Source organism: Chrysemys picta, chromosome 12 (assembly GCF_011386835.1).
Source record: "Chrysemys picta bellii isolate R12L10 chromosome 12, ASM1138683v2, whole genome shotgun sequence".
Taxonomy (NCBI): domain Eukaryota; kingdom Metazoa; phylum Chordata; order Testudines; family Emydidae; genus Chrysemys; species Chrysemys picta.
The window spans coordinates 40770245-40788806 of record NC_088802.1 but is presented as its reverse complement, the minus strand read 5'-3'; the positions used below and the strand labels follow the sequence as shown (position 1 = coordinate 40788806).

The following is an 18562-nucleotide window of genomic DNA, read 5'->3' as shown; positions in this document are numbered from 1 at the left end:
TTTGGCTTATCAATAATGGATGGCAGTCCGAATTTGATCCAGGTCAGTAATGACTGAAACTTGTTACCATCTGATAGCTGCTCAGTGAAAAATGAGTTAGCCATCTCTGTCGACTTCCTAATTAACAGGCGCTCGCAACACCAAAATCATCTATCTAGCAGTACGTCTACAGTCGGAGCTAGAGGGGTGTGACTCCCAGCTCATTTACACATACGTGCACCAGCTCTCATCGAGTCAGCACACTAAAAATAACGGTGCAGCTGCGGTACCACGGGCTGCAGCAGCAATGGCTCAAGCTAGTCGCCCCAAGTACAAACGCACATGAACTCTGCGGGTACCTCTTTGGGGCAGTAGGCCATGCCTCTGCTGCCTGGGCTACCGCTAGCTCAGATAAGAACTAGTGTGAGTATGTGTGTGCGAGCTGGGAAGCACACCCCTAGCTCATAGTGTAGACATACCCAAAAAGTTAGGTGGCCCTTTTAGAAGGGATTCAGGTCCAGCTCTGCCCTGTTCCTGAATTAGGCCCTGGTTTGAGGAATTCTGGGAGTTGTAGTTCCCAGGGCTGATGAGATCTGTAGGCTTTGTAGGCTTTACAGGCTTACAGCAAGGAATTCTGGGAAGGGAATCAGTATATAAGAGGCCATGGTCTCTCACAACAATGACAGTCTACTGAATCACCCAATAGGGGGAGACTTGAGCATGCAGGAGACAGAACTTCAGAGGAGCAAAACCTAGTCTGTGAAATTCAGTTCCACAAGGGGTAGGAATGACCAAGGATCTAATCACACTCAGAATTAAATACCAAACTCAGATTCAGTCTAACCTTCACATTATAAGTACCCCCACTTCCCCCATCAAGCATTTTATTCCTACCTACTGGGGAAGGAAAAAAAGGAGATTACTGTTGTGTATTTTAAATATTTGGAAAGTCATAGAATCATAGAATATTAGGGTTGGAAGAGACCTCAGGAGGTCATCTAGTCCAACCCCCTGCTCAAAGCAGGACCAACCCCAACTAAATCATCCTAGCGAGGGCTTTGTCAAGTGGGCCTTAAAAACCTCTAAGGATGGAAATTCCACCACCTCCTTAGGTGACCCATTCCAGTGCTTCACCACCCTCCTAGTGAAATAGTGTTTCCTAATATCCAACCTAGACCTCCAACACTGCAACTTGAGACCATTGCTCCTTGTTCTGTCATCTGCCACCACTGAGAAGAGCTGAGCTCCATCCTCTTTGGAACCCCCTCTTCAGGTAGTTGAAGGCTGCTATCAAATCCCCACTCACTCTTCTCTTCTGCAGACTGAACAAGCCCAGTTCCCTCAGCATCTCCTCGTAAGTCATGTGGCCCAGTCCCCTGATCATTTTCGTTGCCCTCCTCTGGACTCTCTCCAATTTGTCCACATCCTTTCTGTAGTGGGGGGGCCCAAAACTGGATGCAATACTCCAGATGTGGCCTCACCAGTGCCGTATAGAGGGGAATAATCACTTCCCTCGATCTGCTGGCAATGCTCCTACTAATACAGCCCAATATGCCATTGGCCTTCTTGGCAACGAGGGCACACTGCTGACTCATATCCAGCTTCTCATCCACTGTAATCCCCAGGTCCTTTTCTGCAGAACTGCTGCTTAGCCAGTCAATCCCCAGCCTGTAGCGGTGCATAGGTCCTCAGTGACCTGCAGTGAGGGGTGTCAGTATAAAAACCTTGATAGATAGATTGTTGTATCCAAAACCAGAAGGGGCCGAATTTCTACTTCAGATAGTGCTGAAATATGAGAACAGCTTGTCTCATAAGACTTCTGTAATTCAAGATGTCAGAAATTCCCCAAGATCAATTCTTGCAGGAGTTCTACCACTTGGGGCTTAAATCTTGCAAGAACAGTTTGGAAGATTTTGGCAGCATAAGCTACAAACCCGGACGTCAGCCCCAATTGTGCCTTGAACCCAAACCCTGAGCCCAAAGCCTAAAGAGAGTGCACATAGCTTCTTTGGGCCCACCTGTAGTTAAAATAGATCCTGGACTAATAACACCATTAGTTAGTTGGGTGGCCTCTCTCTAGGCAGGTTGCTAGAGTGCATGTGTCCCACTGGAGATCTGGTGCTTTACACCCACTCTGTGTTGTTTGTCAGTGCCTGTTTCAGAACTCCTACTCTGTGTGTGTGTAAACTATTCTGAGAGCACAGATTGACCTGAACGTGTTGGCAGCACTCGCCCCAGGGGCGAGCTCTATATTTGACTGCTCAGTGGGACTGTTCGTTGCAATTTTACAGTTTGTGCCTGGAAGGCTGTCAAGTACGGCTTTAGATACAGAAGCCTATTTACAGATTATTAAAAGACTGTACAGGGAGTGATCAGAGGTTGGATCTGGAACTGGAGTTGCTCCCCCCTCTAGAAAATGCCCTGGAATTTGGGCTAAAAGAACAGGAGAAATACAAGCCAACAGAAGCATCAACCCAAACCAAAAAAAAAAAAAAAAAAAAAAAAGCCAATATAAGGGAAATGTGATCTAGCATTTAGAGTAGGGACTGAAAGTCAGGACTCCTGGCTCCTACTACACTTCCTGTGTGACCATGAGCAAGTCACTTTACTACTCTGTGCCTCAGTTTCCCTCTCTGGAAAATGGGTATTGTAAGGCACCTCCACCAATAGGTGGTGCTGTATCCTTATCTCAATGTTAAGTTTTTGTCTTCTATGTTTTTATGTTGTTGTATCTGATCTGGGGGTTTTAGCAGGATGTTCAGTTCTGTCTCTGTGCTGGAGCTGGTACTTGCAGTGTTCCAATAAATTCCAGTGATTCTATCCACGGGTATAACAGCATGTGCATATTTCCCTACTCCACAGGTTTCACTCAGGCTCATTCAAGCTGGCAGGGTGTTTTAGAGGAGGCTTGTTCCTTTGTCACATGCACCACTAGCAGCTGCTCAATTGCATCAAGTCAGAAGGATTGATTTTTGGGTGGTGAAAACTGAATGGCAAACCTTGACCACAGATTAGTGTCCTGCCCCCCAAGTTCTAGAGTTTCCACTATTCTAAAAGTTTTCTACTTCTCCCTGTATCTGAATTCTCTTTCCACAGTGATAGAAGGCAGACGGGACCAGTGTGAGGTGCCCAGGGACCCCAAATACCCTGACTGCTCTGGAAAAGTGGAGGTGAGTCAGACACACCGAAACTGATTTTGAGGTGGTTTCCTATGGTCAGAAGAAAGCCAAGGACTGCGAGAGATGCCATTTCCATCCTAACAACCCTCTTACCCAACGCCAGCCAGGAAGGGATAGAGATCTTCTTTCCCATTAGGTGCAGACTGGGTTAATCCCCATTTTTATGAATAAAATTGTGACCCCTCTTCCTGGGATCAGATCACCAAATACCAATGGGCATGGTACCTCTTTCCCTTCTAAGTAGAGATTTTCATAATGCTATGGAGAGCAGAGTCTTCTATTGTACTTCAGGGCCTGGTGAGTTAATTTTTCCCCCCACTGTGCTCCTCTAAAAATAGATCTTAATGGTTGGGGCAAAAAAATGGTTGGACGGAAGCCATTGCCAATGGCAACAAAGCAACAGACATGCTAAACCCATGGGAAAAAATGCAGAAATTGGGCTTGTTTTTGGCTTAATTCACTTGAGTTGCTTGTTGGCTAGTTTTTGGCTTGTTGCTTGTAGCTTGTTGCTTCTTTTTTTTGATTGGCTCCCGGCAAGCAGGGGCAAGGGGGGAGTCAGGGGTGCACAGCGGGCCCACCACAGTCCCAGACTGCACGCCAGGAGAATCTAGTCACATGGAGTGTTGGGGTTCTTAGGGATTGGCTTGTTTTGAAATGGGATTAGCTTGATTTTGGGCTTATTATGAAAGTCGGGGTGCTTATTTACCGGGTGAAAGTCGGCAACTGTGCAAAGCAATTGCCAGGGTAAAACTGGAGAAGCAGCAATCCAAAGGGTGGATGGTTTAGGAAATGTCTGCTGATCTCTTTAAAACCAAGTAAAATTCTCTCTCTCTCTCTCTCTCTCATTGTGTAAACTTATATCTGGTTCGGTTACCCTTCACACAGGAGAGAACATAATGCTCCCATTCAGAGTGCACTAGAGGATCAGGCAGCAGATCACGTGGTGCGTGTGCTGTGGAGGGAGAGCGCAGAACAAAGCAACTCATTGAGGGTGGACAAAGAGATGGGCATCCTTTGTCTACAGTCCACTGGGTTTCCATGATTAATATGGCCCTGCCTTTATTTCTCGGTGAATTATTTAAGCATGAAGCCATGTAAGGGAAAGAACCATCACATGTATTTATTTTTTTTAAATCTGGAGCATTATCGAGGGTCTGGGAAATAATGTAGGCATCACAAAGGACATTGTATCTCACTAAGGCAATGTGACACTGGTCTCAACTCTTAACACCGCTTGCTCTCTGCACCTGAGCGTAGCTTTGGCATTTGGCCTGGGGCAGGATGCTGCTTTGGAAGACAGTAACTTTACACGAACTAATTAAAAGCTCGCCCAGCCTCCTACTTCAGACTTCACTTAAAATGATGCCTTGCTGAGTCCACGTGAAAAAATATTAAAGAGCTTATTAATAGGATAGCACAGTTACATTATCCCTTCTCCCTGTGCTAACCATCGTTTTCTTCCATCTTCTTCCATGCCTTGGTTAAATTTTGAGTGTAATTTAATTGCCAAAAGCAGTAATGCGATCTCCTGTCTGGATGATTGGTGAGTTTTAAATATTGGGCACGGAGACCTGTCTCCTGCGTGGATTCGTTTTTGTAGCTAAATTTAGAAAGAGGCTGGCACAAGCAAATTCTAGAGGATGAGAGATATGCGCTGAGGTCCTACGTGTATTCTCTTCCATGCAAAATCACTCTTTGGGAAGTCTAGTAGATCTCTGTCTTCTCGGCTCCCCATTCTCCCAGAGTTTATGAAACCTGGAGGTCAGTTCAGGAAGTTGGTCAGGAAGAAGGAGGTACCATGGTATATCATTATTTTGAATTTCCTCGCCCCTTGTTCCAGGCATTGGTGGTTGCATCACTGGAGACCTCAGGTATTCCGGCCAAAGCTGAGTGTAACCTCAAATCAAGAAGGCAGTGTCAGTTCAAATTCTCTGTGTTCGATCTTTATTTTCCCAATGTGATGGCTGAGGAGGTCCTGACCAAACACTCTGTAAAGACCACGGCCCAGATCCTCAGCTGGCGTAACTCAGCATAGATTCATTGATTTCAAATAGGTGGCTTTCTCCATGGATCTACACTGATTTGCACCAGCTAAGGCTCTGGCCTATTATGTCAGTAATACCACTGGAAAGGCAATGTTTTATACATATGCACAACGGTAACATTCAATCCTTCTATACTATGCATCACTGATGATGCGTTAATAAGAGCTGGATGGGATTTTTTTGACAAAACTTTTTTTTGGTCAAAACTGAAACTTTCGTGGAAGCGTATTGTTTTCATTGCAACTTTTGTTGGGAAGGTTTCTCAGATCCAGGATGAAATTTCTGGTTAAAAGTAGAGACAAGACAGACCAGGGACTTAAACTTGGGCTTCCCACTTCCCACTGAGTGCCCTAAACACTGGGGTATTGGCTATTCGGATCTAGGTCTCTTGTGGGTTTTTATGAAACATTTTGAAAGGTCTAATTTTTCATTCCGATGTGGAACGATAACAAATGTCAAAACCTTGATATTTTTCACAAAACAGAATTCTTGTTTTTCAGCCAGTCCTAGTGCTAGAAGGGTGGTCCTATACGTTACCCCTGCGGGTAGGACAAAGTATTACACTCTGATAGTTAAATAAATTTACATTTTAAGGAATGATTTAGGAGGCGGGATAGCTCAATGGTTTGAGCATTGGCCTGCTAAACCCAGGGTTGTGAGTTCAATCCTTGAGGGGGCCATTTAGGGATCTGGGGCAAAAAAAAAAAAATTGTCAGGGACAGTATTTGGTCCTGCTAGTGAAGGAAGGGGGTTGAACTCGATGACTTTCAAGGTCCCTTCCAGCTCTATGAGATAAGTATATCTCCATATATAAATATATATAATTCCTTAGCAAGCCACATGTTCCTGGAAACTTACACTATAGGGATAAGCCAGCTGCACAAGTTATGGCCAAGAATAGTGTGACAAACTCCTACTCACATGGAAAAGTGCTATGGGATCTTTTGTAATGTAGATAGAAGAAAGCAGATGGAACAGAAATAGAACCTGAGGCCTCTATGCTAACACTACTTTCCCGCTTATATTTTCATGGCAAAGCTGGTTACAAAGCAGTTGTGTTTGTGTGAACCTAGGTTTACTGTGGAGGCTAATAATCCTAGGTCAAATGTGTATCCTTCTGTGGTGCCCATGTTTGGAAGTGAGCCAGTAGTGCTGTTTGATGTGGGAAGTATAAGTCTTTGTGTGTTTCCTTCCATTTTATTCCCCCTGCCCCCGAGGTTCCATGTAGAAAGGTCTGGAAGGTTGCATGTGACAGGGTTCACAGTGGCCACCTAGTGAACATCCTTAGATTTCTGCACAAGATGCCCGAAGCATAGTTCTCCAGCAGTGGGGTTTGCAGAGCTCGCCCCGCTAATCTGTGTCTTTGCCTGTCTTGCAGTGGATGAGGGCCAGGTGGACGTCCGACCCCTGCTATGCATTTTTCGGCGTGGACGGCACAGAATGCTCGTTCCTCATCTACCTCAGCGAAGTTGAGTGGTTTTGTCCTCCGCTGCCTTGGAGAAATCAGACGGCAGCCATGCCATCCTCAAAGCCACCGCCCAGAGTGCAGGTAAGGGCAGTGAGGGTCTGTGTGCCAGTCCAGCACCCTCCTTTATTCTTCTATGGGCTGCTGGATTCAACGTCTCCAGGCAAGAGATAGAGAAAGGTCACGAGCTACAAACGGTGCCTAAAGAAAATCTGTATTAGAGGTTCTATCAGTGCAAAGAGCCTTGTATTACGGATGGCGTCTATGTCCATGTCAGACTGGAGATCGGTTAGCATTTGTTTGGGTGAAACTGTGGCACTGTAAACCCCAAGCACATGCATTTATCTCTAACCTTAACACTAGCCATTCTTCCACCATCATAGTAGGGCAGTAGCACCACTACAGTAAAAGCTGAGACTAGCATAGTCCTCTTACACTGACCTGTGTTCTCCTGAGTGCACTTGGTCAGTGGCACCAGTGATCAACTGCTGCCCACTTAGAGATGTTTCCATGCATGGATGTAAGTTTCTGTAGCCTGCAGTGCCAGGGAAAGAGTTTATTTATCCTTGGGGGAGCCAGCAGATAATCAGGAGACCCCAGTCGGTTAATGGGATGGGGAACACTGAGGTTTTGCTCTGGCATAATCCCTATGGGAGATTTTAAATGCTTCACCTGCCAAATCTTTCACCTGAAGATATTGGAGCTCTCAGCTGTCAACATGGCTCTGTAATTTCAGGAATGGAGTTTCCGTTTACTTCCAGGGTTCCATGGACACTTCTGGAGGAGACTGTATGGCCCAAAAAGAAGTCCCACTTAGCCGTAGGCTGGGCGGCCTAGGCTCCCACCTAAAGCAGGACTGTCCTGAAGTTGAGACTCTTCTCTTGCTCTCCTACTGGGCTCCTCTAATCTCACTTCGCTCCCTGCAGGGCCCAAGACCCATTCCAGTTCTGCAAGTCTGTTCTTCTCTCTGACTCTCTTCTGACACAGCCAAAGTGGGGAGCTGATGCCAATCAAGGGTGCAGTTCCTTCTGTGTAACACTTAAGGGCTGACCTTCCCTTACTATTCAGATCACCTTGCCCATGTGTTTCGGACAGATCAGCGAAAGGATGACTGTACTTGCTCCAGGAAAGGAGCCAGCCAGGCCAGTTTCAGACGGGGTTGTACTCAGCACAGCTCAGCTGTGCCTTCACTGCTGCTATCCGTACTATTGTGGCTACACTGCTATTTCTCCTAGCACTAGCATGATGAGAGGTTAAATGAATACACGAGCAGGGGAATCACACCCCGGCTCGTCATGTAGACATAGCCTAAAAAGCAGACTCTCTTTTTTTTCCTAGGCAGCTTTTCGGAGCAACCTCTCTTACCTCCTTGAGCTGATCGGGAGTGGCAAGGAATCCTTGATCTTCATGAAGAAGAGAGTCCGGCACTTGGCCTCACAGTGGCTTCTGGCCACCCAAAGCCTGGCGCAGAAACTGAAGGGCAGACGGAGGGATCAAAAACAGGTGAAAGATGAACATAGGGAGAATTAGTCGTGGGCTGACGAGTCCTTTGCATTTGCCTCCAAAACCAGTTGCACTAACTGTAGAGCAGTAAACTGGAGGCTGTTCAGGGTGAGTGGGAAAGGGCACTTTAGTGTACGGAAATCCCCTTCACGTCTAGCCTGTGTCCGTTGGGGAAATGAGTTTGGTTGGCCTTAGCGGATCATGTGCAAGCCTCCTAACTACCTTCAGAACACCTCAGCCCCCAGCTTCTGCTGAGCTGAAAGCCAGACTGAGTGGCTGGTATGGATTCGGTAGCCACATACTGCTTGTGCCTTTGGAGATTGCTGGGGAGACGGTGATAGGTGTCATTCATGGGGAAGTGCAGACTAGATCAGCATTCCAGCCACCTGCACTAGGCTGAGCGTAGAGACAGACAATGCCAAGGCTTCTTGTTCCTTGTGTAAGTCACTCACCGATCCTAAAGTCCATGGGCTAAATGCTGAAGCACGTTCTCATTCATCACTCAGGCAAAACTCCCACTGTAGTCAATGGTCCTGATCCCAGCTGGTGCTGAGCACCCACAATGCCCATTGAAGTCTATGCGGGCAGCAGGAGCTGGCCACCTCTGAAGAGCAGGCTTCTTGCTTTGATGCCAAAACATGGATTTAGTTGGGCACCCAAGTTTGGAAGAATCAGCCTGAGAGTTTTGCCTGGGTGAAGACTGAGTAAAACCCAAGTGAGGACCTTAGAGTTTGGCTCCCTGCGTAGTTTCTGTTACACACCGTCCTCATGTCTGAGTGCTGACTACACAGCCACATTCCATGTTGCCTGGGCCACAAGAGCATCATCCTCTCTCCTTCTCTCTCTAGATCTTGATTCACATCGGCTTCCTGACAGAAGAGTCAGGGGATGTTTTCAGCCCCAGGGTGCTGAAGGGGGGACCTCTGGGCGAGATGGTCCAATGGGCAGATATCTTAGCTGCCCTCTTCGTTCTGGGACACAGCCTGAAAGTCACGGTTTCTTTGAAAGAGCTGCAGAGGTAAGCACCATGTTGATGCCCAAAGAAATGGTCCCAGACAGTAGAGCGGGAGTCCCCCTGGGAGCAGGCTGGCATTGTCTGATGGGCTGTTGTTTGCGAACAGGGGACGGCTGTACCTCCAGGTGTCCAAGGATTAGTTTGAACCATTAGGCTGTGGCTGTTGGGATTGCTGTGTGAGATCCCATAGAAATGTCTGTAGCAGCCAGACGCTTCACTTTGTTTTCCCATTGTCCTCACATTCAGGTCTCTCTGTCGTACCCTGCCACTCTCCTGGAAAGCGGTGTAGTCTGGAGGATGAGGAGTCAGGGCCCCAGGGTTCTATTCTCAGCTATCACAGACGTATTGTGTTATCTTGCGCCATTTGCTTCCAGCTCTTTGTGCCTCTGTTTCCCCATATGTAAAATGGCTGTAGTACTCTCTACCTCCCTCACATGGGCATCGTGAGGCTCAGTGAAGATTTGTGAGATTGTCGGATGAAAGACTCTGCAGAGCATGACGCTACATGTGCTGACTTAGGCCTTGCCTGGGAATTCACCCTGATTTCAGCACTGTAAACCCTTAGTGCAGACAAGCAAAGCCATGGTTTGCACTAGTACAGTTCATCCTGGCTTCCAGCAGGGGTGAGCAGCTGCATTGCAAATCCTGGCTTATAATAGTTTACACTAGGGCCTTCCACTGATACAATTGCACCATAACTGGTCTAGGGTTGCCAGTTGTGGTTGGATGTATTCCTGGAGGTTTCATCGCATGACATAGTTTTTAATGAAAGATTAATCGTTAATTCCTAGAGACTCCAGGACAATCCTGGAGAGTTGGCAACCCTAGACTGGGCACCAGTGGTTGAACTCCCCAATGTAGACAAGGCTGGAGACATCCAGAGGCAGATCCTCAACTGGTGTAAATGGTCATAGCTCCAATGGAATAAACCAAAAGGGCACTTTCCTGTACACTCCTGGGTCAGACTCCTGTGAGCTTTACCTCCCATTGCTCCACGCCAGTTATACCAGTTGAAGATCTGCCCCCTGTATTACCCTAGCACTAATCATCAGTCCCTGTGGTTCTTGGGGAGCAGCTCCCTGCCATGCCAGCAGCTCCCCTTCTCTCACTTTCCCCTGTCCTCCACCTGCACTGGGCAGAGGAGCCAGCCTCTGTCCAAGGGTCACGCTTGTGAGTCTGGTTATGTATGAGGCCCAGGCTTGCTCCAGGTTCACCCCCAGGAGCTAGCCACTTCTCCTTCAAGCACCAGCTCTGCATCATGTCCTTCAGACAGTGGGAGAGGACAGCGGGGGTTAGTGGACTGAGGTGTGTAGAGCAGAGAGACTATGGTCCAGGAGTAAATCATACTTGTGTAAATCAGGAGTAACTCCACTGAAGCTGGTTGAGTTACTTCGGTGTAAAATTAGTGTAAAGGAGAGGTGAATGAGGCCTTTTATGGTTTCTGAATTAACCTCATGCTAGGGAAAGATTCTGGCCGGACCTCTTGGGAGGCCCTGGGAGGTGAAGCTCACCAGGGGTCTGGCCCAGGAGAACACAGCATAGTCCCCCTTTGGTTGTTTCAGACTCAGATTTCATTCACAGTTAGAATCTTTCCGAACAAAGCCCCCAGAATAGTCGATATTAGAGCGGATGCAGGTGTGCTGCAGGCCGGCTTGCTCCTCCCACTGTGCCATGGACATTTCAGTTCCAGTTTGCGTCTCCAGTGACTTTACTGGCATTGTTTTAAAGGCAGTAGCTCCATGCTCGTTAAGCCCATTCCTTCCTTCCTTCCCTTCTTCCTGCTGAAGGAGGAAAGCACGGCAGCTGGTGTGAGCTGTCAAAAATAGCACAAGAAGCTCAAGGGCAAAGCAAGGTGAACAGCTGCAAAAGAATCTTTGAAAAGAATTTTTAAGTACATGAGAAGCAGGAAGTCTGCCAAACAGTCAGTGGGGCCACTGGATGATCGAGGTGCTAAAGGAGCACGCAAGGAAGAGAAGGCTGTTGCGGAGAAGCTAAATGAATTCTTTGCATCAGTCTTCACTGCAGAAGTTATGGGGGAGATCCCCGCACCTGAGCCATTCTTTTTAGGTGACAAATCTGAGGAACTGTCCAAGATTGAGATGTCAGTAGAAGAGGTTTTGGAACAAATTGATAAATTAAACAGTAATAAGTCACCAGGAGCAGATGGTATTCACCCAAGAGTTCTGAAGGAGCTCAAACATGAAATTGAAGAACTACTAACTGTGGTATGTAACCCATTGCTTAAGTCAGCCTCTGTACCAGATGACTGGTGAATAGCTAATGTAATGCTGATTTTTAAAAAAGGCTCCAGAGCAGATCCTGGCAATTACAGGTCAGTAAGCTTAACTTCAGTACCAGGCATATTGGTTGAAACTATAGTAAAGAACAGGATTATCGGACAGATAGATGAACATGATAAATTGGGGAAGTGTCAACAGGCTTTTGTAAAGGGAAATCATGCCTCACCAATCTATTAAAATTCTTTGAGGGGAGGTCAACAAACGTGGACAGAGGTGATCTAGTGGATATAGTTTATTTGAACTTTCAGAAAATCTTTGACAAGATCCCTCACTAAAGGCTCAAAGGAAAGTAGGTGGTCCTGGGATAAGAGGACCTCTCATGGATCAGCAACTGGTTAAACGATAGGAAACAAAGGATAGGAATAAATGGTCAGTTTTCACAGTGGAAAGAGGTAAAGAGGGGGTCCCCCAAGGATCTGTACTGGGACCCGTGCAGTTCAGTATAGTCATAAAGGGGTAAACAGTGAGGTGGCAAAGTTTGCCGACAATAAAAAATTACTCAAGCTAGTTAAGTCTAAAGCTGATTGCAAAGTGTTACAAAGGACCTCACAAAACAGGGTTGGCAAGAAAATGGCAGAGGAAATTCAATGTTGATAAAAGCAGAGTAATGTACATTGGAAAATGTAATTCCAACTATACATACAAAATGAAGGATCTAAATTAGCTGTTGCACTCATTGTAGATAGTTCCCTGAAAACATCTGCTCAATGTGCGGCGGCAGTCAAAGAAGCTAACAGAATGTTAGGAATCATTAGGAAAGGGATAGATAATAAGACAGAAAATATCATAATGCCACTAGATAAAGCCATGGTAGGCCCATATCTTAATTACTGCATGCAGTTCTGGTTGCCTCAATCTCAAAAAAGGTATATTAGAATTGGAAAAGGTACAGAAAAGGGCAATAAAATTATTAGAAGTATGGAACAGCTTCCATATGAGGAGAGATGTAAAAGGACTGTTCAGCTTAGAAAAGAGACGACTAAGGGAGGATATGTTAGAGGTCTATAAAATCACGACTGGTGTGGAGAAAGTGAATAGAGAAGTGTTATTTACCCATTCACAAAATACAAGAACCAGGGGTCATCCAATGCAATTAATAGGCACAGGTTTAACACAAACATAAGGAAGTACTTCTTCACACAATGCAGTCAACCTGTGGAACTCATTACCAGGGGATGTTTTATCGGTTAAAAGTATAACTGGGTTCAAAAAAGAATTAGACAAGTTCAGGGAGGATAGGTCCATCAATGGCTATTAGCCAAGATGTATCAGGGATGCAACTATATGTTCCATATGTCCCTAAATCTCTGCCTGCCAGACACTGGGACTAGATGATGGGATGAATCACTTGATAATTGCCCTGTTCTGTTCATTCCCTCTGAAGCACCTGGTACTAGCCACTGTCAGAAGACAGGATATTGGTCTAGATGAAGCATTGGTCTGACCCAGTATGGCCGTTCTTATGAATCAACCCCTCATTGGTCAGCCTCTCAGCTGCAACTTCAAGTTGGATCCTGCTCCCATGGAAGCCCCTGGGTTATTTGCCATTGCCATTGGTGGGTACAGGATCAGGTCCTTTCTGCAGAGCAACACAATGTGTCAGAGCGGGAACTCTGGAGGTGTGGATAAGACTCCTTCTGGAGCTGTGTGGGTGGGATTTTCAAAAGCCTTATTACACTCTCCCATCGGAAACCACTGTAAGGCTCCCGCTGACTTGGATGGGAGCAGAGTTAGACCAATGCCGAGCAGTTTTGAAATCCCACATCTGGAAGTTTTCCACTGTTACTGCACTATTCAGACTCCATAACCCAGATGTTGGCCGAGTCAGTTCCATGTCTGGGCAATAACATCAACCTTTCGCCCCCAGCTTCCATGTAGAAAGGCCCCAAAGATATTGCATTCACTTCTGTAGCCCCGTTTGGTAGTAGAATTGCCCTTCTGGACTCATCATGAGTCGGCGAGAGGCATGTTCGACATGGAGGGGGGTGAGGAACACCAGCATGGCAAAGAGCTGGCAAACCAAAGACACAGAGTAGGCTGCAAACTTCACAAGCCCACCACACAACACTGCCAGGTCAGAGTTACTGCTTCAAAGCACTGGGCGACCTCTTTGGACAAGCCCTGGATTGGGGTGATGGGAACGGAGACCTGTGACAGCACCAGAAATGTCTTCTGAGCATGCCAGGCCTCATTCTCTTTTAAGAGGCCTTAAAAAGCAAATGCCATTTATGCCAGAGTGGCAGAAAGAGGCCATAGTGTAAACAAGAATTGGGCCCACCAGATTTCACTCAGTGGGTCTTCTGGATTGTCAGCGGCACTGAGTGACTGAAGTGTCTTCTAAAATCAGGCCAGTGGACATTAGAGATGGAAAAGAGCTATTTGTTCATGTAGCTTGGGCCCTCCACAAATGTCAGATTGTTCACTGAAGTACATTATATAGGGCTTTGTGCAGTATAATTTCAAATTACTCAAGTGATGGGGCCTCACAACTTTATATCTAGGATCCATTCATTTTGCAAGGATTAGTTGATCTTCTGCTCTGAGACATTCTCTTGAGCCACCCTGTCTCAGTGTTAATCATTCATTTGTTAGTAATGCATGTTTATTGGCAAGGGGGAAATGTGATCTTTGCAAACAGGGCTGGGGAGGGGCAAGGGGTTCTAGCATTATACATATTTCACCACTGGAGCTGGGTGAAATTTTTCACACAAATCATTTATTCGATGAGGAATGCAGTTTCTGTTGACCCAAAACCATGCGTGAGTTTGACACAAATAGTTTTGGCCATTCACAAAACGGCCACAAGAGGGAGTGGAGGGGGGTGCTATTGTGCTCCGTCCCACTTCCCCTGCGCTTATCGTCCATCGATTAGGGCACTCACCTGGATGCTGGGAGACGCAGGTTTCAGTTTCCCACTTGGGAGCCAGACCCGGCACCACCTTTTTTCAATTCACTGAAAATTCCAAAAAGTTTCAGATTCAATCTTCAATTTTTCCCCCCGATTTTTTTTTGGAAGTGCCACCGCACCAGAAAATCAATTATTCGCCCAGCTCTAATCACCACTGATGCAGCTGCGTCATCAGCTGGCCCTTTGGAGAACCGCTCTGTAGAACATCTCAATGTTTCCCCCTACAAAGTGGCCTGGACTCACTGGGTGAATGACAGTGAATATATGATGAAGGCAGGGGTGATGCAAAGAAAAGAGACAAAAACAAGCAACCCCCAAAGTCACTCCATTGACTGATTAGTGTGTGGGCAGCGCTAAGCAGGAGCGCCGCCAGCTTTTCTGCCACCCTAGGCGGTGGAAGGTCCCGCCCCAAAATGCCGCCCCCCACAGAGGTGGTGGAAGGTCCCGCATCTGAAATACCCCCGCGGTCGCTGCCCTCCAAAATGTAGCACCCTAGGCGACTGCCTAGGTCGCTTAATGGGTTGCGCTGGCCCTGGCGCTAAGCCAGCATCCACTGCAGAACCAATCCATGGTGAAAAGTTTATTGGGGCAGGGCGAAGGGGTAGAAAAAATGTAGCATTCAGAATTAACGAACAGAATTAGCTCCCGACTAATTAGCTTAACAAAATAATAGTCCTGCAAAGCCCAGCGGCTTTTCAAAGCAGCATGCACAGATCACAAAATCTTCAGGTTATCAGGCGCACTCTGTGCTGTGCTAAATCATCCTCCTAAAGAATATCTGTATACTCAAGAGTGATTGAAGTTAATGCCAATTTTTTTTTGTAATGAAGAGCTTGCTCTTATGGGTAATGACAAGAAACAGCGAGCTGAGTCCTGGCGGGGTTTACAAGAAGTTTGTTTTCATCAGCGGGGGACTCAGACAGAGCAGCGGGCATCGTAATCCATCATTTTTTGCCATTCTACAGAGCCTGGTGGCTTCAACATCCATTAGCACTGACAAAATCCCCTGTTCTAAACTGACTCTAGTGCCTCCCCTGAGACTCCTCTGAATGAAGCTGTGAAGAACAGCTACCAGTCAGCCAGGCCGTGGTTCCCCATCTCAGCTGGGCTTGGGAGCACAGAGCTCCTGTATTCTTGTCAGCAAGTTAAAGAAGTATGGGCTGGATGAATGGACTGTACGGTGGACAGAAAGCTGGCTAGATCGTCGGGCTCAACGGGTAGTGATCAACGGCTCCATGTCTAGTTGGCAGCCGGTTTCAAGTGGAGTGCCCCAAGGGTTGGTCCTGGGGCCGGTTTTGTTCAATATCTTCATTAATGATCTGGAGGATGGCGTGGACTGCACTCTCAGCAAGTTTGCAGATGACACTAAACTGGGAGGATTGGTAGATATGCTGGAGGGTAGGGATAGGCTACAGAGGGACCTAGACAAATTAGAGGATTGGGCCAAAAGAAACCTGATGAGGTTCAACAAGGACAAGTGCAGAGTTCTGCACTTAGGACGGAAGAATCCCATTCACTGTTACAGACTAAGGACCGAATGGCTAGGCAGCAGTTCTGCAGAAAAGGACCTAGGGGTTACAGTGGACGAGAAGCTGGATATGAGTCAACAGTGTGCCCTTGTTGCCAAGAAGGCTAATGGCATTTTGGGCTGTATAAGTAGGGGCATTGACAACAGATCGAGGGACGTGATCATTCCCCTCTATTCGACATTGGTGAGGCCTCATCTGGAATACTGTGTCCAGTTTTGAGCCCCACACTACAAGAAGGATGTGGAAAAATTGGAAAGAGTCCAGCGGAGGGCAACAAAAATGATTAGGGGGCTGGAACACATGACTTATGAGGAGAGGCTGAGGGAACTGGGATTGTTTAGTCTGCAAAAGAGAAGAATGAGGGGGGATTTGATAGCTGCTTTCAACTACCTGAAAGGGGGTTCCAAAGAGGATGGATCTAGAATGTTCTCAGTGAAACCTGATGACAGAACAAGAAGTAATGATCTCAAGTTGCAGTGGGGGAGGTTTAGGTTGGATATTAGAAAAAAAAATTTCACTAGGAGGGTGGTGAAGCACTGGAATGGGTTACCTAGGGAGGTGGTAGAATCTCCTTCCTTAGAGGTTTTTAAGGTCAGGCTTGACAAAGCCCTGGCTGGGATGATTTAGTTGGGAATTGAGCAGGGGGTTGGACTAGATGACCTCCTGAGGTCCCCTCCAACCCTGATATTCTATGATTCTATGATTCTGGCTGCAAAAGTGCGTACCCTTTTTTCTCTGCGGTAAAATACAGCTTGGAACTGGGACTGCTGCCTCTGAATGGATTTTATTGTGGGGCAGCCAAGTCAAAAAGGAACTTCATCTTGACCTGCATGCCTTATCTTCCTCCTGAGACTGATTTGTTGCCTAAGCTTGTCACCTTTTGGTCTCCCCTTTCCAATATCGGAAACCAGCACAGCTTCTCTCCTCTGGCCTGGACATTCAGGGCATATATTCCAAGGCAAGTGTAAATGCCACTGGATGGCTCCTCCAGCAGAGGGTGCTCTAAGAACAGCACTGCAGGCACAATCCCTGTCAGTTCGAGTCTGGCACATCACGTGCAGGGGACTGCACACGTGGGAGCCAGCAGGGTTCCAGACACTGGCTCCCTGCAGAGTGCTGTTTGCCCAGGACAATTCCTTACCCACGTCCGATGGGCCGAAAGGACACAGATAATTGCTGTCCTTGGGAATGGGTTATTCATGTAAAATCCAGAGGGGTCTAGAGAGGCAGTTTCATGCTGTTAGTTAGGAGCCAAGGTGCAGGCTGAGCCTTCTCAGGAAGCAATGTATTAATTAGCATTATAATGAATGATTTCTACTCGTGTCAGTTAATTAAACTGCTGGTTCTTTGTCTAGTGCCCACACTGCACGAAGTGCATTGCAGACAGGTATGAAGGCGGGATCATGACAAGGCCTCTATCCAGAAATGCTTCAAGCTAAGGGCTAGGTTGTGCACAGTGTGTCTTGTGCGCAGGGTTTATGCATGTGCGATCACAAGGAACCTTTCCCCCCTGCACACCCTTCACAACACCCAGGGGCTGTCAATGCACGGGGGCTGCTCCAGGCATGTGTGCTGTGGGTGCAGATTGCCTCAACGGAGTTGAGGAGGAGCAGGGAGGAAGCCGGGGAAGGGATCGGTGGAAGGGCAGGACAGGGCCCAAGCAGCAAGCAAAGCAGGTGGTTTTCCCAGCAGCATTTCGAAAGCGGGGCGGGAGGGAGGTCTGGGAGGACAGGGGGGAGAAGGCTGCAGTTGTAGAGGCGAGGGGAGATTGGAGCTTGGCCAGGGGCATTGGCACTGGGGGTGGGAGGGATGGACACTGGAGATGTTACAGAGAAAAAACCTCCCAGATATGGCAACAGCACCTGTGTGAGGGAAGGAGAGATCAGAGTCAGGATCTGCCCCGGGGCCAGGGGTCGGATACAACACTTACCCAGCAGAGAGACACAGGCGTACCCCCATGCCGGGGAAAGAGGCATGGGCAGTAGAGCTCCCTGCAGCCAAGGAGGGCTGCAAAGAGACTGACGTTTAGTGCCTGCTGCCCCTCACCTGACCTGGGTCAGGGATCTCCAAGCTCCATACCTCTGTGTGGCAGGGGACAGAGGCCACTGGAATGCTCCTCCGCACCACAAAAACTTTGATAGGCAAAGAGAGGAGGACTAATGTGCGCTGCAGACCCCTTCCCTCTTGCAGGGGCACAGCATCGCCTGAGACTCAGCCCATAGCGTGCTGGCTCAGCTAGGGTAACTACTGTGAGTGTCCCTGGTGGGAGAACAACGTACCCTCTCCTAGTCCAGGGCAATGGCCGAGAGAAGCCTGTGTCTGCACGTTATAATTTATCTCCAGTCCATGCAGAGCAGTTAGTTCTCCTTGTCATCATCCCCACCAGGAGGGGGAACCCCTCCCCTTTGGCAGTCGTTTTCTCTGCCAGGACTTAATTTTCTGGTGCCGCCAAGTCCGCTCGAGCTGATGCTGGACTCTGCTGTTGCAAGCAGCTTCTCTGAGCAGCGGCTTTGAAAAGAATAATTTTTCCTGCCCCTCTCTTAATTTGCTGCAGGGCTGGCATTGTGTAGCAGGGAGTTTGAGAAATCTTCCCTCCTGTCACATGTAAAAGCCAAGAGAAAACCACTGGATTGAGTGGA

At 47.5% G+C, this 18562-nt stretch overlaps 1 protein-coding gene across 3 annotated transcripts in view; it reads left to right on the top strand.

The window, feature by feature from the left end:
• The window catches only part of MGAT5B (alpha-1,6-mannosylglycoprotein 6-beta-N-acetylglucosaminyltransferase B), a 175635-nt gene that overhangs the window by 91960 nt on the left and 65113 nt on the right, over positions 1-18562 (top strand). For all 3 annotated transcript variants that reach the window (XM_024101714.3, XM_065563389.1, XM_065563388.1), the window contains 4 exons: positions 3076-3149; positions 6582-6752; positions 8007-8171; positions 9020-9189. In XM_024101714.3, the coding sequence (XP_023957482.2) occupies positions 3076-3149; positions 6582-6752; positions 8007-8171; positions 9020-9189 (580 nt within the window). The remainder of the gene's footprint in view (positions 1-3075; positions 3150-6581; positions 6753-8006; positions 8172-9019; positions 9190-18562) is intronic.